The sequence below is a fragment of the Phalacrocorax carbo genome, chromosome 8, assembly GCF_963921805.1.
Source record: "Phalacrocorax carbo chromosome 8, bPhaCar2.1, whole genome shotgun sequence".
Taxonomy (NCBI): Eukaryota; Metazoa; Chordata; class Aves; order Suliformes; family Phalacrocoracidae; genus Phalacrocorax; species Phalacrocorax carbo.
In genome coordinates this window covers 17,283,573-17,306,640 of record NC_087520.1, presented here as the reverse complement: position 1 = coordinate 17,306,640, position 23,068 = coordinate 17,283,573, and the positions used below count along the sequence as shown (strand labels likewise).

The 23,068-nt window shown below is 37.9% G+C and overlaps 1 protein-coding gene across 4 annotated transcripts in view; it reads right to left on the bottom strand.

Moving 5' to 3' along the window:
* SLIT3 (slit guidance ligand 3) overlaps window positions 1-23,068 on the bottom strand; it is a 547,888-nt gene that overhangs the window by 147,581 nt on the left and 377,239 nt on the right. For all 4 annotated transcript variants that reach the window (XM_064458932.1, XM_064458933.1, XM_064458934.1 and 1 more), the window contains 2 exons: window positions 21,992-22,063; window positions 11,685-11,756 (listed from right to left, as the gene is read on the bottom strand). In XM_064458932.1, coding sequence (XP_064315002.1) covers window positions 11,685-11,756; window positions 21,992-22,063 — 144 coding nt within the window. The remainder of the gene's footprint in view (window positions 1-11,684; window positions 11,757-21,991; window positions 22,064-23,068) is intronic.

Here is a 23,068-nt window from a genome sequence, read left to right as displayed (position 1 = left end):
CAAAATTCTACACAAATATTTATAAAGTCTTCATCTTAATATATATATAAATGGCAAATACTATCCACCTTGCTATCCATCCACACACTTATGCACAAAGTCCACAATGAGAAAAACCTGGCGGGTTTTCTTTTTCCAATTTTTTCTACCAGCAGCTGTCTTAAGTCTAACTGAAATTCTGGAAGTTTGACATCTTTTGATAAGCAGTTCAGGATTAATTTAATCATGGAAGGAAAGAAAACATTATTCTTCTCAGAGATAAGAAGAGAGAAGCGTAGGGTCTGGACTAAAACTTACTGAAAGGCAAGCTTACTTCATGCCTAAGGATAGTCGAGCAGTGGAACAGGTTGCTCAGAGTTGTGCAGTCTCCATTTTTAGAGGTTTTCAAGATACCAAATAAAGCCATGAGCAACCTGCTCTGACCCAATAAGGTGACTCTGCTTTGAGCAAGGGTTCTCCAGTCTCATTGGCTAGTGACCACCTGAGGTCCCTTCCAACCTCCATTGTCCTGCAATTCTATGAATCTACTCCATTCCACTCACAACAGATTCCTGTGCAGTTGTGGAAAAGCAGCACAAAGGCAATTTACATCTTTTTTTTTTTTGTGTGTGTGTAATATTTTGCACATCTACACAGTTGCCAGAACTAAGTTCAGCCAGAAAATCTTGGACAGTACTTGTGCAAGTTCTCTTAGATTATCCAGCCAGAGTTCTGTAACATACAAGAAGTATACACAGTCAGGTATAAACAAGCTGGATCTACCTCTGAGACAATTAAACATGAGAACACTTGTCAGTGTCATTTACATAAGTGGTATTTTACATTTAGAAGGCAAATAGGTAGGAAATGATCTATCTTCTTACAAAAGCCAAAATCCACATCGTTTGACTACTACTAGCCAGAGAAACATGGTACAATGCAAACAGTGTATGTTGCCCACTCAGTTCTCTTGGTCACAAAATTCTTGCTACTTTCTCAACGACTTTGAAGGGCTAATGTTGCAACACTGTGGCTCTCTATGAGGCACCACACATACTAAATTAGAAGACAAATGTGTTTTAGGTAAACAGAAGACACCCTCCATTCCTCAGCAAGCAAATATATCATCTTAAACACACCTCTAACAGCACAGGGAGCTTCCATTTTCAACAAGATGCACAGAAACCACTATAGACAACAGGGCAACCTATCAAGGAAGAAATGCATGCTTGTTAGCTGTGCACGATGCTTTTCTTGTGCTCCAAAAAGTAACTTCAGAAGGTGCTTCCCCTGCATAACACCCTGCCTTTGCATTGCTGAAACCTTTGGAACATTGTACACTCATTACAGCTCTCTGCTCCAGCTGCTGTTTTGGCAGAGCCTCACTAATGCAGTAAACGGCTACAGTAATTGAGATACGTAAAAGATGGACACACACTTGGGTAGAGCCCCTTTCTCAAGGAGAACAGCAATGCAGTGCTTTGGAATGAGAGGACATCAGGGCAGAATTCACCTTCCTAGCCAACAGAAAAGTCAATATCAATTTACCTGAATTTTCTTCTTTATATGTCATGGAAAAAGAAGCTTGACATTAGTTAAGAGAAAGTTCCATAGAAGGCAATGATGGATCAATAAGGTTACATTTTTGTATTAACTAATAGCTAAAATTATTTTATGAGATCTTAGGCAGCACTAGTATGATCCCTCTGTAACCTGTATTTCTGTGACTGATAATTATGTGACACCTAATCCTCTCTCCTGTTAACTCCACCAGAACTAACAGGGTAATTTTCAAATTAGCCTACAGGAATAGTACCTCCCATGCATTCGATTTTGGAGGTTTTGCTCCAACAGCAAACATCAATGTCATCTCTTACTACTTGTTTCTTATCACCATTCATATATCCAAGCCAAAGCAATCTTCATTCTCTCTTGGTTCTTGTGCATTATGCATTTCTCTTTCAAGCTTATATATTATCTTTTCCATAAAGAACAGGTTAAAAAGTCATTAGAAGGCAGAATCCCCAGATACTGTTTAATTTTCCACTTATGAACAAATTCATTCACAAGGACAGGGAGTAGAAACCAAAGGATTTGTAATGCCGAAGTGGCATTTGAGCATATCTGAACAAATGCCACTTTGGCATTACAATTCCTTTGGTTTCTACTCTCTGTCCTTGTGCACTGGTCCCACATTGTTTTCAGGTAATACACATTAGCTTAGATTGGTTGTTCCATGACAGAGGCTTGGTACCTATGTTATACAGGAAGAAAACAGAAAGTAAGTATGCACTTCTATTTATTTTGCTAGATTCTTTTTTTTCTCCTAATATTATAATAATATTTTATGTTGTAAGCAGGACTTCTAAAAATGCATAAAGCAAAAATGAAAATCATCTTAGTAATAGAAGGATTTACAACTGAACTACAGTTGTATTCATATATGTGGACAACCAGCACGCCTTTTTGTGATGCTTAATAGGTGCACACACAGCAGAACTGTGCTTTGCAGATGCTATGCACTCCCATGTGAAGAGTGGGCTTGAACTCTAACCATCATTGATCCCACTTAATAAATCCTCAGAGCAAAGCTAACCTAGAACTGCAGTGAATATACAGGATTTAGATTTGTTCTTTTATTAGTTTCAACAAATCATGAATAAAGCCAATGCCAGAAATTAGAATTTACAATGTGGTAAGTCTTCCTGGCACGAATTTTCAATTCTGTGACATTTCTGTAAGAGCCAAATACCAGAAAAGAGAGAAACTGGTCCTATATACAGCCACAAACACAGAGGCACACTCTCTCCTTTAAGCATCACAGAAAGTAATTTGGAATGGGAAAGTGCTTGTGCAGACTGTTTAGAAGTGGGAATTCAGGTACTACGCAGCTTTTCTGAGGTGACACCACCTATTCTGTATATCATCTACACAACATATTTGCAGTACCTAAATCTAAATAGGACAGATAATGTGCTCCATGGTAATTCAGATGTGGCCATATTCAGTGGATCATGGGATAGATTAATGGCCTATTTCTGATCAGAATCAGTGAGAAAAGGGGAGAAGGGGAAGTGAAAAACCATGAGAAAGCAGAGTAAATCATCCCTAAAACTTTTTTCCTCCTACTTACTGTGAGTTAGAGGATGCCTTCTGGCAAGAAGCATTAAGGTTTATATTCCTTTCAAAACTCTCAGTTATTTTAAAATATCCCCTCTATGGATATTCCCCTGTATAATTCAAATTCTTTGCTTAACCTTCCTTCACTGTCACAGGCCCCCCTACTGGCATCTAATTATTAATCAGGTATACAGGGCTGGCCTCACATGGAGTAAAAAGTGATTATAAGAATTTTTTCTACAACTAACACAAAAGTAGATGAGAAAAATACCTTCTAGGAAGCAGAAACACTGATATTCCTTGAACGCTGAAGCATGCTGTGAAACATGCTAAGGCTTCCTTTTCGTTGGACTTACACCAAAAGAAGGGACAACATTAAAAGGTGAGTCTTATTTAAAACGAATTACATAGTATTTATTTTGCACCAGTATATGGTGAAAGTAAATTCTACTAATTTTCCTATTTTGTTATCAGCTTGATTGGATGAGATTTACACACATCCTCCAGATGTAGTGCAGCATTCAAAAGGAGGTTAGAAATTCAAGTAGAAATAAAACCGCCTGCTACCCAGAGGGATGATGTGTTATTAACTCAGGTCTTCATTTTCATCCCTCTGGATATGTTAAAACCATGAAGAAATCTCTTGCAAGCCCAGGACCACCACAGAATACAGGAGAACAGTTAAAGACCTTGTGGTTTACACACCATTGAAAGCAATGAGCAGAGCGGTATTACAATTCCATGAACCCATTTCCTGAAAAAGTGAATTTGTCCACACACATTGAAATAATAACGTGTTTCAGCTAAGCCCTTTAGAATGAATGTGTTCTGAATTGGCATAGTAATTGTATCAGATGCTCATAAGCACCATCTGCATAATTAAGATGGTCCCATAATTTAATTATATGCCCAAGCACCGTTTCAAGTGATTAACATTTAAATAACGTTTTGAACTCCAAACCCAAAATGATTGAAAAATTGTTTGGGTTTTTTAAGAGCAAAGGGGGATGTTCATATGGCTTTTACCCTTAGCAATGTTTGTATTTTCAGCTCAGTGAAGTCAAGTAATCAAACTATCAGCAAATAACTATGTAACTGGGAGAATGAACCAGCCGCCTAGCAACCTTAACACACGATGGAGACTGCATGGTTTTCTGTTGCTATAGGATGGACCAGAAATCATCCTGCATTAATGGTCCAAAAGGAAAGTGTCTGGGAGAAAAGTTGCACAGAGCCACTGGAAAACTTCTCTTTCTTTTTCACTAGCTTTTTGCTTTGACAGCAACGCAACACGATGAGAATGAAAATGTTCAGCATCCCATGAACTGGCTGACACATCCCACATGCCAGACTCCACCGTGGAAAATGAGAACTCAGTAGAAAAAGGCAGATGTAAAATGCATAGGAGACTTGTAAGGAAGAGAAGAACTGAGTAACACTTTTGCATGGGTAACGGCGGAATACAAATATACATAACTTTTACAGGATATCAGTAGTCAAAGGCTTCACCTACTTTTAAATGCGCTATAGAGCAGCAAAGAAAGGACTCTTGGCAGAAAGCATTCCTTAGGATATACAGTACCTGTTACAAAAAGTCAAGAAGCTTTTTGGCATGTTTTTTTCGTTTGAAATTTACAGGGAATAAAGTGTCATATTTGATTTAACACAACTTATCACGGGAGAACAGCTGAAGCGCCAATATGGAAGTATCTAGTCAAAAGTCCTCCCAGCAGGCAATGACAAGCAATGCCTAATGACAGAATTATGTCCCTGCTTACTTGTTGGCAAAATAATTATATTAAGTTCCAGGAGTGTTTTAAAATGGCCTGGAGTGTAAGGGAACAATCTGACTGCCTCTCACTGTGTCAAGATATTTAGACATCTACTAAAAATTACATTTTCTAATGTGATGACTGACCACTGAAGAGTCTGTCGGTGCTTCAGTTGATAATAACCAGTGTGAAATCATCATTGCACTTGCTTGAACCAGCTTCAAGTGTTCCTCCATGTTCAGGAAACTGGATGATGGTGGTGACAAATTTATTCAACATAAATTAAAATGGAAAAGTCAGGAGCTGATAATGAGTCAAGAAGGAAGCACAGACCACAGCCTGACAGTCCTGTTTTGGAGAGATTTTAAAGGCCTCCTTTCATTCCTGAACCAAAAGACTGCAACTCCAGTTGAACACCATCCATAAAACAATCCTGCAGTACTCGTGTTACTACCTGGAGAATTATAAGCACATGTTTTCATAGCATCTGGACTTCTGTTATTCAAAATTCAATATTGTCCTATTTATACCTGCAGATAAGGTCACAGATGATTTTAGATACCACAAGATAATTCAGATGCACAGCAGAATAAACACATTTTATCAACTTCCTGCGCTATCAGGAAGTTAGTTTTTTGTGTAGTAATAACTAGGAGAGTTTCTGTCAGGTGAGTCCAGCTTGGAGCACTGGCGTCAGAATAGCTAATGAATTACACACTGACGTATGAAGTAGCTGTTTTTTTGGAAAGCTGCATGCAGACAGGCTACAGAAGTGACACACAAAAGGCAGATGCTGTTGCAGTCTTTCATTAGTGCTTTACTGTAATTGTATTTCTGTGTCTGGCAGATGCTGCTCCCTCACTTTAACAGCGGTTATTGAGTTTGGTAATAGCAGCCTAAATGCAGAAATCTGAAGGAAAAAAAGCTTGAGGCAAACAGCTTGAAAACAATTCTAAAGCTATTAAATGGGTCTGTGTGGAGAGTATTCTGTCCTCAACTAGAAGGATGAGGGTTGCATAGCATCTCTGCTGTAGCCAGAAATATTTTGAATAGTTAAGGGAGAAGTTCATATGTCATTTTGCTATGAATTTAGAACCACAGAACCCAGAAATGACAAAGATTGAAAGGGACCTCCAGAGGTCATCTGGTCTGAACCCCACTCAAAGCATGACCAATTTATAGGTATTTAATGGAGATATTTGCTTTATCTGAGAAATAATTATTTCATCAGATCACAGGATAATTCAGAATGGCAGGGAGCTTGAGAGGTTTCTTGTCCTTTTAGACTGCCCAAACCAGGGTGAGCTATAAGGTCAGACCACATTACTTAGAGTGTTATTCAGTCTGGTCTTTAAAATCTTCAAGGACAGAGAATGCACAACTTCTCTAGGCAGGCTCCTCCACTGCTTGACTTGTCATTATGAAAATGTTTCCCCTTACATTTAGTCAGAATATCTCTTTTATTAATGCCTGTTGTCTTTTCTCCATGAGAAAAATTAAGAGTTGCATGGAACAAAATGATTTTATATGTCACTTAAATCTCAGAAGACTGCTATGGGGAGGAGAGACTACTGTACTATAAAGGTCTTGGAAGTGGAAAACTTTAATTTCTTTATTCCAGCATTTATATACTGTTTGTGTCACTGTTTAATGACACTTATGTATATAATAGTATAATGCATACAGTACAAAATATTGGAATCCATGTACATTTATTAGAGTAATTCTGTATTTCTGTTTTTTTTTTTTTTTTAAAATGCTTTGTATGGGTTTTCTTTAAGCTTCTAACAAGCTCCAAAAGGATACAATAAATAATTGGTAGATCCTATTTTACGCTCTTAAGTACTGGGATTCAATTTACAATTACAAATCAACACAAGCACTTCAAACTTGGCAAATCTGCCACAGAGAGATTTTCCAAGCAACCTCAGCAGAAGAGCTATGGGAGTACCAAGTACCTCACTATTCATCCAAGGAAAAGCAGCATAAAAGGCAGGTTAAAAAGGAGAATCACTCAAAGCAAAATTTGACTGGTTGAATTTTGGGAAGACTGATAATAGCCATTTCTGAAAGTACACACACAATTTGTCACTTCACACAAGTCTATTTTAAATGAAAGTCAGTTGAAGTTGCAAATATTAGATCCAATGGGTTCCTATTTTAATGCAGGTTAGATGATTAGACCTGGAAGTTTAATTGTTCATGACTTTTGTAGTTACTTTATCTGTCAATATGTTGAACTCCAGGCACCAATATGATTATTGGTCTTTTCCAACTACAATGTTGAGTTTTCCCTAATGATCAGACGTTAGTAGAAGGAGGAGAAGGCTGTAAGCTTTTGGCTTCGTTTTACACAGCAGAATACGATAAACCTCTTACTTCAATATATATGTATCCCAGGAGGATATCTACTTCTAGCAACATCAAAACAGAGCCCACTATAGGGATTCTTTCTTGCCCAGCAAGCCACAAGTATCTCAGCTGTAAGATTTAGGATCAACACACCTGAGCACTTGTACTATTAGTAAGTATGCAAAGCAAATTTCCTCAAGGAAAAGGATTTATTTAAAACTGATACTTGCCAGACATTTGAAAAATGAGATTTCATCCCCCTATATTATTTTGATATACAATCTCTTTAAACAGTAGAGATTTTATGATACCATCTTGTTCCAGGAAATAGAGTGCTCGTGAAGCACGCAGTGTATAACTGTAATAAAAAGGCTCCCAGAATGTTTGTTTTAATATGGTTGCAGAGAGGAAAGTGTATTACTTAGATATAAAAAATACCGGTTAACAAACTTGGTGCCCATTATCCACAGCTCGCTGTCTTGAGCCACTTGACTCACTGTTTCACTGCAGACTGGCTCTGCAGATTTGAGCAACTGTCAGGTTTATCTGTCACAGGGCTGCTGAAAATGAAAGAGCTGCGCAGTGTTATGTTGTGCCCTCATGCAGTGACTGGCAGACAGTTTGCAAACTCAAAGGCTCCTGAAAGAGCCTGTCCACATTCCAGGCAAACTGAAAGACAGGTGAGAAGGACATTTAAATATATTCCAGTTTCTAGACAGACCCAGATCAGTCTAAGGCCTCCTGGACAGCAGTTCAAACTGGTCACAGCTAATGGTTACTTGAAAACTTCCCCCTGAAATGGAAACCCTTTCCATTCTTCTGATATTCAAATGCAAGTTACACAAACAATGATAATTAATGAAACATTATTTCACAGCTTGGATGGATTGTTGCAACAATGAAATGAAAGCTCTGAAAAAACCCACCCACCCAACCAACCAACCAAAAAATCCAAACCCAAATCTAGAAAAACAAACAAACAAACAAAACCCAAACCCCAAACCCCAAACCCCCAGACTTTAGTTATCCCTTTCTGGAAAACAGTGGAGTTCTCTAAAATCTAAATTGACCTAAAATTCTCAGAAGACACTTGATCCAACCTGCTGAAAAGAAGAGACTATATGAGGATAGGGCACAGTAGCTACAGTAGCTTTCTAGAATCCTTTCTGTTGGCAACTTCAAACAGGATAAGGAAAATGACATGGTCCAAGAAAAGCTTCTGTTCCACAGAACAGATGTGTAGTTGGACTTCTGTAATAACGTTTGCTGCTGTTGGTTACAACTGCATATTTAGGAATACATAAGATTTTTAAAATCAGCAATTTAACAGAAATCCAATTGAGATTACTTATTCAGGGAATGTTAACTCCTTAAGATAGCTAATTATAATGAAGACTTCAGAAGCAATATTTTCAATGACACCAATAGGGTTTAAAAAAAACCAGAACACAACAACAAAACCATGCCATGCTGCACCCCCGTCCCCCTGCAAAAAAAAAAAATTATTATCTAACCATGCTGTGCTATTTTCTTGCCAAATATAATATAATATTGGCTTACCCACCTCTGTCTTATGTAACAGAAATACAGAATTCTAATGTTAGCCAGGTGGTCTAAAACTACTTCTGAATTCTTCATTACCCACATACCAAAGTCCAATGGGGCAGTTTCAGATGCTGTCATTCCTGAGCTGAGCATTACTTTACCCAGCTACAGTGTTTCTGACATCAGTGGCACTGTCTGCAGATGTAAGGCACTTCCACAAAACAATTCTGCCAGAATAAAGGTACAATAATCTGGCCTATATTTTAACAGTATGCTTGAACAGAAGGGTAATGACATTTCTGAGAAACTCTGATGAGTCTTATCCAAAACAGTAAATAACAATATTATCTGCTCTGCAATTTCACAATAATTATTTTTTCCTTCTAAATACAATCTCAGTGATTTTATACAGGATCTACAATGATTCCCTTTTCCTGATTGTGTCCTGCTTCACCATAATGCCAGTATACTTTCAAAAATGCTCCAGCTCAAGCTTAGGAAATTATACTGGCTACGAGTATACTTTAATCAGAGCATTCTTATCAGTGTGTCTCCAGACTAATAAGAAGAAATCCAATCTAGAGCTCACTGAACACTAAATTAGATATAATCATAGGGCACTCTTCCAACTGTTCAACAACAGGTCTAAAACCAAAGAACGCCATTTATTTTTTTGGTATCCATTAAAATACTACAAGCAATCCCACAATAGCTGCTTCAAAGCCACACTCAGAGAATTGTGCAGACATTTGTTTGCATTTAAAGCATGATCATTCAACGCTCTCCTTGCCAAAAGCTATTTTATATTCAAACACTTCAAGAAGACCCTGAAAGGCTCCAGAGCCACAATACACTGGGAATCCCATAACAGGGCAACCCACTTACATCTTCTCTGCTTGAGAATGTTTAAATGGTTGAAGTACACCACCTTTTAATGGTTTTGTGGCATATAGATTTTGCCCCCTTAACAAAAAGGCATCACTCAAGCTAATTCAGACTGGAAAATTACTGCATCTGGGCTTAAATATGTAATCCATTGAAAGTCTGCACTACCTGCACACATGGACTATAGGATAAAAGCATTGAAACCTGCTTAATGCTTTATGCAAAAGTTCTAGACCCATGTTTTTACAGGATACTGTAAGCCATGTGTTGAGTGATTTTTCTTTTTTTTTTTTTTTTTTTTCCTACTGGGAAAGATCCTATCTGTAAAGTGTGCTGGGTTAAATAGAGCAACTGTGTATCAATTTGAACTTGTAACCATAAAATATTTGTAGGGGAGGACTATGATAAAGCTCCGACTTTCTAAATATAGTTTCTTTCTCAGAGGTCAAAGTCACAAGTTAAGTTTTAGCTCTCCTTTTGCTTGCAGCATCTTCAATGTACTGAACATGACCCAATCTGAGCCTGACAATGACTAACATGCCAGTTATATCAATGTGTACTGAGTCCCAGCTTCTAAGCACTTTCATGCTCATTGTTCTCACACATGGCAAACTACCTCCCTGCTAAATACACAGTCTTTTCCTACTGCGCAGGCTGGCCATGAAGACACTGAAGTACTAACAAATCTGTGAAGTATGGGACAGGAGAGAGAAAGGAGCTGCCAGAAAAAGTATGTGCAAAAGGTGAAGACAAAATGATTGCCTGTGTGCAGGGGGAGATGAACAGCTTCCCACTGTCACAGCTCAAGGACTGTCATAATCAAACTATATGTGCTCTTGCTTGTCCTTCTCTAGAACAAGGTGGTCCATGTTTGCAATTAAGATCTCATGGATAAATTACACGTCTGAGTAGTCCTTCACTTAACATATAGAGCAATTTAAACTATTCGTTATTTTAGTTCTTTAGCTTTGCTCATGGATTTCTATTCTACATCTATGCTTATTTTTAGAGAGCATATAAGTGCAGCAAAGACTGCAATCATAGAGCGATACGTTCAATGGTAATCATGAACTGTTGGATATTCATTTCTGATTATGTCAAGACAGTCAGAAAGGCTTAAAGTAACATGTCTAAAAGCTACTTTTGATTTTATATTTTATATAATTTATTGTTTGGGGGTGGAGGGTTGTACGTGATATAAACCAGAAATGATTAATTTATCATACATCACCTTTACTTTCTGAGTGCATCATCCATGATGGTAATCAGAACATTAGGAATATATATTAAACTCACTTAATTTCTGCTCCCTCTACTGACTGGCTGAAGCAGTAGCTGGTTTCCTTCTCTTTGAAGAAGTTACTCGTTCCCAATGTGATTATGGAGACAAGAGTGAGTGAAATTTGCAATTTCAAATTTGGATTAGGAAATTTTTTATGCTACTTTAATAAATACTGAAGAGCGTATGGTATATATCTTACTCCTGCTCATGACTGTCTGTTAAATCACACCCGGCATAAAATACTCAAATACACAATATTTTCTGAAATCTCGCATCTAAGCCCCATTTGGTATAATAAGAATATGGAACTGAGCTTGGCTCACAGCAATAAGACCTTTCACATTGCCATTTTGCCTGCATGTGCAGGTACTTTCAACACCATAGCCCTCAAGGACCTAGACCTTCAACCACAAATGCTAAATGTGTAAAAACAATCAGATGGCATCCCCACCCACACATCAGCCTGCAACCAAATTTCCTTTCTTGGACTTCACCGAGTCTCTCATTTCCTCCCCACACTTAAATCCTCTGTGTCTATTACCTGCTATACACACTGTGCTATAAAACCGTTGTCACCTTCCTTTTTTTTTTTTCAGCCCCTGCCTCCCTCTTGCCTGACTCAAAACCAACAGACTAGCACGTCCCAGTGAGTTTTCAGTGGAAGAGGTGATTATATTAGTGTCAGAAGCCGAAGAAACAGTAAATCTAGCTAGTCTGTAAAATAAAGAAGAGGAAGGGATCATACTCACAGCAGCTGCAGAGACACAAGATCATCAAAAAGGCCCTGGGGAATCTCTGTGATCTTGTTTCCATAGAGCACTCTGAAAGATTCAGGAAGACAGAATAAATCTTAAGTTACAGACCAGTTAAGTGTCCTCCCACATCTCTGCATTATCATCTTTATTGATCTTGTGCACCATGCCCAGGATCTGTGGGCATTTCATTTAACTTCCAATCTCATTTTCTCTTCTGAGAGCACATGGTATTAAATGAGTCGTTATGATTCAGGCTTTGTCTGGTGTTGGAAAGCATTTTTAATGTAGAAACTGGACATCATCCAAAAACTGTATCTGAAATATTTTTCATTCTGTTGAGGGATTTTTCCCACCCTTTTTAGGAATATTTTAACCATTGAAAGGCACATTGTCTGATGTAGAAACCTAGAATTCTGCTCAGTGATACTGAATTTAAAAGCCAGGAAGCACAAGCTGGTTGTAGATAAAATTTTCTATTACTGAATCTCTTAAGATATAATAATTGGCATGAAATGTGACACAGGCATCATTGGACAAAATACTATGGCTTCACCAGCTGCTGTTACCATTTCAACTAGCTAATATAAAGAAATTTAGCCTGAACTAGAAATAGACATACATTTCAGAAATTCAAAAATAGTTCAGGTATAGTTTAGTTATTAAAAAATCAGTAAAGGTTTAATAACACAAATGAGAGTCACTGTATGTATTTATTCAACCATAAATATATATGACCTGATACCCATGATTCAGTTTTGATATTTAAAATATTTCCTTTTTTATTGGAAAAATGCACATACAGTACCCTCAGAAATTGAACTAAAGGGAAAACCAGAGAAAACCACTGTTACACTAAGATGCGTTACCTAGGGATCAGAGCAAAATCATACATGACAGGAACACCTGAATTTCAATCACGGCTAAAGTATTTACTCATGTCATTTCTGCAAGCTGATAAAAGTTGTCAAAACCAGAATGTGAGTTAGGAGCTTGTATGGGTCCTGGTAAAAGGGGAGAAAATTAGGCTCCCTCTGAAAATTTTACACCTTACCTAAACATTTTAATAGACTTCAAATTGGGAAAAACAGAATTTATTTAATTTCTGTGTTCTACATAGGACATGGTAAATGCTATAAACCAGCTCATGCCACAACTGTGTCGCTTATATGTCATTAAACATTAGGTTAATTCCCTAACTTTGTAATGTGGAATAATCACAGAATCACAGAATCACAGGTTGGAAGGGACCTCAGGGATCACCTAGTCCAACCTTTCTGGGAAGAGCACAGATGGCCCAGCACCCTGTCCAGACGACTCTTAAAGGTGTCCAATGTGGCCAAGTCAACCACTTCCCTGGGGAGATTATTCCAATGGTTGACTGTCCTCAGTGTGAAAAATTTTCCTCTGGTGTCCAATCGGAATCTCCTCAATATGCTAGCAATGAATCAAATAGCCATGTGAGCTGGCTGAAATTCTGGCTTACCCTGTCTTTCAACATTTAAAATATTATGGTGAGTTGAACATACTGAAAAACAAATACTTTGCATGACAGACCATTTACAGTACCCTCTGGTCTTCCCAGAGTAGCACCAATTCAGTTTACTCTTCATCAGTCATTGGAAGTATATCACCTCTGCGGGAGAGTTCCCAGATCAGCTCATTTCTGAGCCTAAATAAAATGAACCTAAATAAAATAGCACCACTTAGATATGAAAATCTGAACTTGAAACTTCATTTTTCATTACTTTTGTAGATTAGCAGGAACTGAACTGCTACCCAAGCCATTCATGATCATCTATCATTATATTTTCTCTAAACAAATGTAACAGTTTATCTATTGCAGAGTCAGAAGGTTGGCTTTTAATGTGCTGTTACAATTAGTGGTTTTTTTGTGAGTAATAAATGCTAGTACGGCTACATTTTTCTAATTGTTTCCTAATTTCACCTTCAGAAGACACACACAATTTCCTACTTCAACAAAATTTCATGTGTTGTATGGAGATTTTTATACTCTACCCAAAACTAGACAGAAATGATGGCTGAACTTTGAAAGGTCTAGCAGGTCCATTTAGAAAATTTCAAAATAAGAGGTAATATTCAAGTCACTGAACTTCACTGTGCTCTAAACCAACATCTAAATGGCTGACTCACAGACTTCTTTCTGAACAAAGTAACTGATGCGAGCACCTGTATCAGGAAGCAAAAGCAAAACCTCTGCAGATAAAATATTTATAAAAGGTTAAAATAGTAAGTTAATGCCTACAGAATCCAGTGCACTTCCATTTCAGTTTCCACTCTTTCTGAACAACATTTCTTTAGCAAGTGCATCATCTGTATACAAAGTTTAGATTATAAATTCTGTGATGTTAGATAAACATCCCCTTAGTTTTGTGAAGTAGCAGGATCATCAGTGCTGATCAATAACATAAAATACTATAGCATATAAGAAAGAGTTCAGAAGCTAAGCTGTACAAAATGCCCATGGAAAGAAGTAAAAACATCCCCACTCTAGACTAAGGGTTATTCTGGCTGTAGAGGTAAAAACACTTATATAAAGTAAAACCTTAAACAAATCTCAACACTCACACCCAGTGTAGTTGTTAGTTATGGTACTATTAAATGCAAATAGCAAAATAAGACTCTTATTAGAGTAATTTTTCATTTACTTTTAATTTAAGAGTCAGAAGGTCATAGCACAGTGTTCCACTGAATTTTAAACCTTGGATGTGTTTATACATCTGCTTTATTATTTTGAGTGAAATAAACCAGATTAAAATAGCCTATAAAATAAAACAAAGCTTCAATTTTTAGAAGCCATGAAAAGAAACAAGCATTTTCAAACCTAATTAGGGTTATGTGCATGCGGCACATTAACATTCAAAAAAATTAACAGCTAAACAAAAGTCAGTATGAGAGCTCAGGCACTTGTCTCTAATTCATATTCATGTTCAGCACTACACAGAGCCAAATTAGCTAATGCCATTGTCTGCCTGCCATTCCAGAGCTGAAGTCGAATGGTCGTACAGAAAGAAGCAGAGGAGGGGAGGGGAGATACATAATGCATCGCGTTTCATTTCTTGAGTTCCTTCCTTCAATTTACTCTAATAAAAAGCACAGAAACTTCTGCTTTCCTCGGAGTTCTCATTTTTTCCGTTTAAGACAGGAAAGCATACTCATACCAATGAATATGAATGCTCGTCAGGTTCTTGATCCAAGGTGCTTTTGTTCTGAATACACCAACTGCTGCACTCCTAAGAGTACTATGAATGAGTTAGCCTGCAGAACAGACTGGCTAGGTTAGGTACACTCCATTATGGCAGCTGCTTTCCTCTGTGTCCTGCCATTCTGCCCTCCTCACTAGCATGCACCGCAATGTTTCCAGAACAGCAGCTCTGGGGATAAAAGAAACCAAACAAAAACTGCAAACACAAAAAATAAGTTCAAAAGACCATATAAAAGGAAAGGAAACTCAGCCAAGTTAATTCAAGAACTTCATTTAAATCTCCAATGCTTTTATCAACAGAGATAGTTTTTAGGAGGTTTGCCTATGGCATTACAAGTACTAAAATTTTATGTTCACTTGCATCCCTTACATATGTTGCAGGACATGCAGGTGTCCTGGCTCTACTGTGCAAGCTTGGCGCAAGAAATACAGCCCTCCTTCTACACTCTAGCACCCGAAATTTTAGACTCAAAATATTTTTAATTAAAATACACTGACAAAGTTTATATGTAATAAAAATAAAATCATCTCAGTAATCGCTGCCAATAGACAGTGAATCAGTAAATCAGAGCGACATTTGTTAGAACTGAAAAAAATTACTAAAATTTCTATTGTGTGCTCCTGGTTGTCCATTAGCTTCTCAACTCTGCTGGGAGACCAAGCTAGCCACAGGTCTGACAAATATCATTTAATGTCAGGTGGTGAAGACATTACCTTAAACATGATGTACATTTTGGGAGAAAGAGGAAAGTGAGCTATAGCTTAATTCTATATTCACAACACTAATCTTAAAAGTAGCAACTAGAGGCTAAGCCAAAACTGACTGAGACACCAATAGGTATTCTTTTCCTTACTGTTCTTTTCTTTCTCTTCGCACCATACATAGGAGTCTCTTTTACAAAGATGGAAACCAGTCTGAATGAAGAAAACGGTCATAAAGACTTGCCAGTACATTAGTTTTATTCTTGTCTTTCCACAAGGCAGGTGTATCTAATACCAGAATGACCAGTGTGAAGAAACATTCATTGTATTTTTAACTCAAGCAAACTTTTCTCAACTTTTTTGCAGGTGGCTTTCCAACATCAGGAGGTTACTGCTATGGCACAGGTACAGCTGAGCCATCTGAAAGCTGTATTCCTAGTGGCATGTAAAGCCATCAGCATGCCAGTTCACTAGTTTGTGTCCACAAACCACAAGCTGCAGTTCTTCAAAAGTACCTGGCAGATTGGCTCACAACTTGCAGCAGTCTTCAGGCTGCTGTCAACCTTCCAAACAACAGGAAAGACAACACACATAAAACACAGACCCCTGGCTGCACTGCAGGCATTGAAGGAGATCCCTGGAAGAAACACCCTATTCAGCTGAAGAGTTATTACAGAACTGCAATAAGAAATTATACAAATATATAAAAGTTATAATGAGGCATTACGTTTCTTCAGCCTGATTCTGGCATCATATTTTAATATTGCCCCCAAAACGTATGTATTCTAAGATACAACTAAATATTGAATTTCCAGTTAATCAATTAGTTGTTACTACTAAATTAAAGTTTTGCAGATTAATCCAACTGATGTTCTAAGTAGTTAAAAATAAGGATTAAACAGTGAAAATAGTCACTGCATAGATTCATCTAAAAGCTTGAGACGTACCAGACAAAGAAAGTATTGGAAGCACACGTAGCAACAAGCATGTAACAAACCTTCAGTGGCAGGGCCTTGAAGCCTAAAAGTCTCGCTGATTCTTCAGAGTCTCTAGACATTCTGACCTCTTGAACAATTTTAAAATTAAGGAATTTTCAAAGACATTACCAACACATGGCCTCTCAAAGCACTGAAGTTTAGCATACCACCTTCTAAGCCTGTGAAACGATAATTGCTGTGTTGTCTTTATTTTACAGTTCATTGGCCTGCCTTACTTGCAAAAGTAGTTGCAGTTTAGCTGCTCCATTAAGTCAGATCCCAGAATATAGAGATTTTTCCCTGGAAGGTGACACAGAACTTTTTGGGGTTATGAAAGCCTAGCACAGAATCCCTTACTCTAGACCATATGGTTTCCAGCTAAGTGTTCCTTTATTTCGGCTTGGCTGAAACGTTCTCACTGAAGTGTCAAATTTTTACTTTATGCAATGTCTTTTTCAGTTCGCAGAACGCTTTTAACTTTCCTTCAGACTGTTAAAATAATTCTTGCTAGGAAAATTTATATTTCCCAAGCTACATACAATGGCACAGGCTCAATAAGAATTCAAGTTTTCAAAAGAGGAGGAATTGATAGGGGTAAAAACAGCAATACATTTCTAATATCTGAAAAAAATTTAGACATTTTTTTTCCCTTGCACTATTTCATATTTCTTCAAAACAAGTTAGGCTAAATAAATCACAGTAAAACTATCTAAAGCAATTTGTTACCTTAAAATAAGTTTGGCAGTGTTTTATTGCAGATTTCAAATCACCATAAATGACACCACATACATCATCACCCAGGAGATGATGGTCTAAATGGGACTGCTATGTCAAAATCTAAGCTGTCTCTTGCCTTTGTGCCCAGGCTGATCTAAGCTTTTAAATTGTTCGCTAGCTTAATTCAGTATATAAACAAAAGCAAAGGAATTCTCCCTCTGCAGTGGTCTAGAATTTATTCATTCCCTTTAACACAATGACGGCTTAGACCATTTTGTCATTTCCCATAAAATGTCCCCAGACAGTCTGGATATGGCCTCCCAAACCAAATTTGTGGGAAGTTTATTGACCCCAAGAATAACATTTATCTTTGATATTATTAACAATAACCAAATGGTGATACAATACTCTCACTGATATTAGACAGATTTTGAGTTGATTAAATGAAAAATTAATTTACTTCAGAAAGTGCACGCAGCATTCTTGAAACATGAAACTATTAATAACTTAGGCCCCAAGTTCTGCGCTGAGTTATTAACCACTCCAACTCCAGCAAAGTATAATTCTAACTATGTAAATGCAAGCACATGTACTACAGATAGAGCATTTCTCAAATTTTTGCTTAAAATTAATGTAACACATTCTTTTGCAATCAAGCTATTTTGCCAGACTTCTCAATGAAGGGGAAATATTTGCCCTCATGTTTATATGGAAAGAAATATCGGATGGCAAGACTAATCCCTCCAACAGAAAAGCCATGGCTACATTACTGTGGCTCATGTACATCTCTGCTGTTTACTGCTTTTTTAGATTCAAATAATTATAATTATTTGTTTCTCATTTTGGATATTTCATATGGTCCCAAGTACTACACCTTACAGCCTTCAATGTATACACACCCTCGTATCATCTCTTTGAGACAGAGAAATACTTCCACTTTTTCAAGGGGGGAGACTTTGGTATAGACAAGCAGTTTATTTGCCCAACAGCTGTCACTGAAATTGTGCAATGTAACTTCTTCTTCCCAAATCCCACAGTAGCATCTTTAAGACTAAAGACCCTTCTTCTCAGGCCTTGATCCACAACACCCTCCATTCTCCACAATGACTCTATAGCAAGCTCTCCACAACTCTGTCCTCTCAAAACCAGAGGCTGTACCTTACCGTATCTTCAGTTTTGTCCATAAGCAGGTTTGAAGCTTGGTTCATACCAAAAATATGCTAAGGATCTATGCCCTAGTGCCTGAATATTGAAAGGGAACTTCAGACACTGTAACAGAATTAAATACACAGAACAAACAGACCCAGAGCTGACCGGTGACTCACAGTGCCACCTGCATGTGACACAACAAGGGGAAAAGGAAAAGCCAGAAAACTCTATTTCTAAGAAAAATGGAGTAGAAATTCTCTGTTCCACAAAGTCAGTATATCAATAGGGAACAAAGTCCCACTGAAAAATGGGCATGGAGAAAACAATTTTTTTTCCCTATGTCTGAGGACTGGAGAAGTCTTGAGTCCTTACAAGAACAAGCTTGCCTTTCTTTTGCTAAATGCAGAGAAAACCTAAGGTAGAAATGGCTTATTTAAAGTGTTAAGATTTTGTGACCTGTTCGACTCTCATAGGAGGATTTCTTGTTGGAGAAAATACATCGATTTAAAATAAAAACTTATGACCTGCTAGCATATGGGTCACTTAGTAATTTTAAGTTTTAGACATTTTAGGGGAAACTGTTTCTGTAGTAAACATTTCTGTGTTTTGAAAACTTCAATACACCATTTTTTCTTCCATCTCTACATAGGTACAATAGGCAGTATACTCTGAGAAAGAGTTCTGCCTGGAAACACTAACCTAGGTTAACTTCAGAAGAAAGTAGAAGAGCAACCCACTATATATAGGCCTCCATTAGCCAGCTAGACTAACAGCATTGGCTGTCTTCCAGGTAAGCACTTTCACTCTCTTAGATCCATAGGGAGCACTGCAACTGCATGCAAGCAGGGAGTAAAGGGAGGAGCAGAAAATGTGAATAATGCAGAGGGGAAAAAAACTAAGGATTTTAGGCAGTACAGCAGCACTTCATTTTTAATGGAAACAAAGTTGCTTACTTTCATTTGTGCATTAATATTTTCCCCTTCTTTATTCTTGTTTTAACTCAGCTAGCTGAAAAGTCCAGCTGCTCTGTGCATAGATTAAACCTCAATGGTGTCTCATTAAAATGTATGCCACCAATCACATTGACTTACATATATGAAAAATAAAAGTTACTCTCAGCTGAGCTGAAGCATTGTATGCAGAGCAGCATTCCTTCAGTGCATGTAGCTGACTAAACTTACTGGGGCCTCGGGCACCAAAAAGACGGACCTGCTTAAAAGAGAAAACACTAGTAAGCAAACTGTCTTTTTTCATTTCTACCTCCTTGTTCTTTCCCCTTCAGCAGTTTCATTAGAAAGGCTGGCAGTTCAAAGGAGTCATCTTCTCTTGAACTTACTCATCCTTCTGCGACTGACGGAACTGGACTGGTGGCTATAGCAGAGATCAGACGAAAGAAAATCCTCTACTACTCAGAAGTAGAAACCTGGGGGAGGTTTCTTCAGAGAAACCCAGATTCTGCAGAACAGCAGATAATCTTGCTCCATGAAGATATCTAGGGCTCAGAAAGTGAAGCAACTACAAAAGTGACCAGCAAGGAGGAACTTGCCAGAGGTCTGAGTGACAGGTCATGAAAGATCAGGGAACTAACTCTTGCCTATCAGCCATTGGGAAAATGTTTGTAAGACCTACCTGCAATGACCAACGAGAGAAAAACCTTTCAAAAGAAAGTAAAAGCCAGTAGCAAGCACAACGGACAACTGAACCTAGAGGAGGAGGCTGACAATTCCAAGGCTGGAGTTGATACTGTCCTAGAAACCAGTCTGTCAGAAAGAGGAGAAACAGACTGTGTGTCACAACAGCTTTGTGTGGCTGTGGTAGAAGGAAACTGAAGCAGAAACAAACCCTGAACAAAGGACAGACAGCTCAGAGGCAGTTCCCTTACTATAGCCCTTTTTGTGTTGCATCTCATCTCTCTGCCCTCTCTCTTCCCCCTTGTAACCTCCTAGCATTAACTTAAGCAATATTTTACTCCCTTGGATATAAACATATTTAAACGTCATTTACTTAAAATATCATTTTGGATGACTAAGCAGAGAATACACAGTCATTTCAGTTGCTTCTGTGTGCAAGTCAAAACACTATAAATTCCTGCCCAGTTTATATTTCTCATTTCCTCTCTGTCCACACTGATGTGTTCTGTTCCACTCCTGAGGCCACCTGGGGGTATCTGGATCAGCTATAGCTAAAGCTGAGTAGCTTCTGAGTCAGGAAGTCAACCCCAGTAGAAATGTCTTGCCTGTCCAGCTTGCTCCTAGCCAGGAAGTTTGCCAAGACCAGAAAGCTGTAGCTTTGCAGCATCAGCAGTAGTTTCATACTAAGCCAAAACTGTAGTGTCCAGAAAATGTCATTCTCTTACTGAAACGTTTCCAGGCAGCATTGAGGGATTTGACCATTTCCAAGCGTGTTGAATAACACCACCTTAACTATTCAACAAAGGCTAGCAACACTTAATATATAGTTCTGGCATTCTCCCAGTTGGATTCAGAGCACAAAAAATGGCACATCCTTCTGCATTCTGGCTCAGAAGTTTACTACAGCATGTAAGTTTAGTACCGAATAACCTTCTAATATTAGCACTAGTCAACAAGTTATATAGGTTGTTAGAATTATCTGGTATTCAGAGAATAAAATTATGGCAGCTTTTAGAAACAAACTACACTCTTAAAAATCAAACTGTGTTATATGAATACTAATAAGCTAGATGTTTTTAAAATGTCTTCAAAATTAATGCAGGGAAATATCATTCCAGTTGAGCTTTCTCTCTTCTCTCAACCTGGGGCTCTTTCTAACAGTCTATTCTAGCTCATTCTCCATATCCAGCTTCTGACCTTGTATTGCTCCTTTTAGCCATTAAAAGCTCCACTGTTTGAATAGTGCTGTGGGTAGCTAGTTGAAACATAGCTGCATTTAAATTCAACTTGGTGCTAAAACAGTTTTTGTATTCTACCGTCCTTTTATCTTCTTTATGAAGTCATATTTTAGTCCCCTTCCAGCTTAATAAAGTAGCAACTACAGCTAAGAAATATAAACATTTTCTTAAGAGCTTAGGTTCTTCACTAACTAGTTTGAAAAAAAAACCCAACACCAAACTCAAAAACCAAATAAACCAAAAAACTTACAAGAGTGTGCAACCTCAATTCTTTAGTACAGTAGGAAAATTCAATATGGAAGCATTTCCCCTAACTCCTCCCTGATTAACACCACCAAACAGCATCTGAGCTGTGACGAAGTTTTTGAGTGCCGTGATGAGTTGGGGGGCATGGATTAGCCTGCAGGGCCACATGTACATCAACTAATGCACTGATTTGAAGAAGTGAAGAAGTCATTAACCTTGGGGGTGTTCATCTACAAAAGAACTTACTAGAGATGTGTAACCTTCATCACCAATTTTTCATTTGGAAAAGATCAGATGCTTCACACAGCTGGCAAATGCACACAGAAACGTAAGTTCTCCCAGACAGCACATTATCATTTTTATTTCTCTTACATACAAGCTCTCCCCAAATGCCCATTCAGTTCTGTTTTGTACTTACAATGAAATGAGAGATTTCAAGCCTTTGAATGCATCAGGCGCAATGTCAGATATTTGATTCTTGCTTATGTCTCTGTAAAGAGAAGGGAGGATTAAAAAAATATTTGTAAACAGGAATCTGATGAAAACATTTTAGGTGTAGTTTATTGGAAGAATATACTAGATACAAAAGCAGAACAAAAGGATCATATTACCTCAGAGAGATTATGAGCTATATAAGGACACAGATAGGCAAATTCCAGGAATGGCCAGAAAACATCAATCAGTTCGGCAGGCCATAACCTCAATAAATCAGCAGCTCACCTGTTAATACAGCCGTTCATTTTATGGACACTGAAACAAAGAGTTTTATGAAGAGCTTTGAGGAACAATAGTGAGGTAGCCCAATGAATAAAAACAGTTGATAAAACCATCTTAATAACTATTAATAGTGGAGATCACATTGTGACTCTGTGAGGTGGTCCTCAAGCAGGAGGAACAGCCTGTGACAAAGCATAAAAGTTGTCTGAATGTTTAACTAGAGGCATGGAAGGCTAACTTTATAACAGTACAGAAGATCATATCTTGACTGTAAGTGAAATGATAAGGTGAGGAGAGGTTCTAAGGTAGCTGGAAAGTGGTGGCAGGAGATGCATTAAGGAATTCCCCTGGTGTAGGCACCAGGGGACTGGCTTCTGAGGCAGCAAGACTGTGTTTGTCTAAGAGAAGAAACCTTGTGGTAAATGAGATGTAAAGAAGAACATATTCATAAATACCAGAAACATGTAGTATAGTTAAACAAACTTCCCATCAAAACCCTAGGAAATTCCACTAAGAGTTAGTCTCAATTTATATGAAACAATATCAATAATTCTTAGGATGATAAAATTCTTCTGGGGTAAGACTTTCCCACACCATTGCTGTTTAATAACAATGGGAAAGGGGATGGGAAACAGACTATCCAGGCCCCAATCCCAAAGCAGGCACCAGTGTCACTGAGGAGTTTGGCACTGCGGTGTTTGGCTTTTAATGGCCTAGAGAAAACAAGCAGCATAGAATTCTACCATGACCGTGATCTGATGAGGCAGATGAGAAGAGG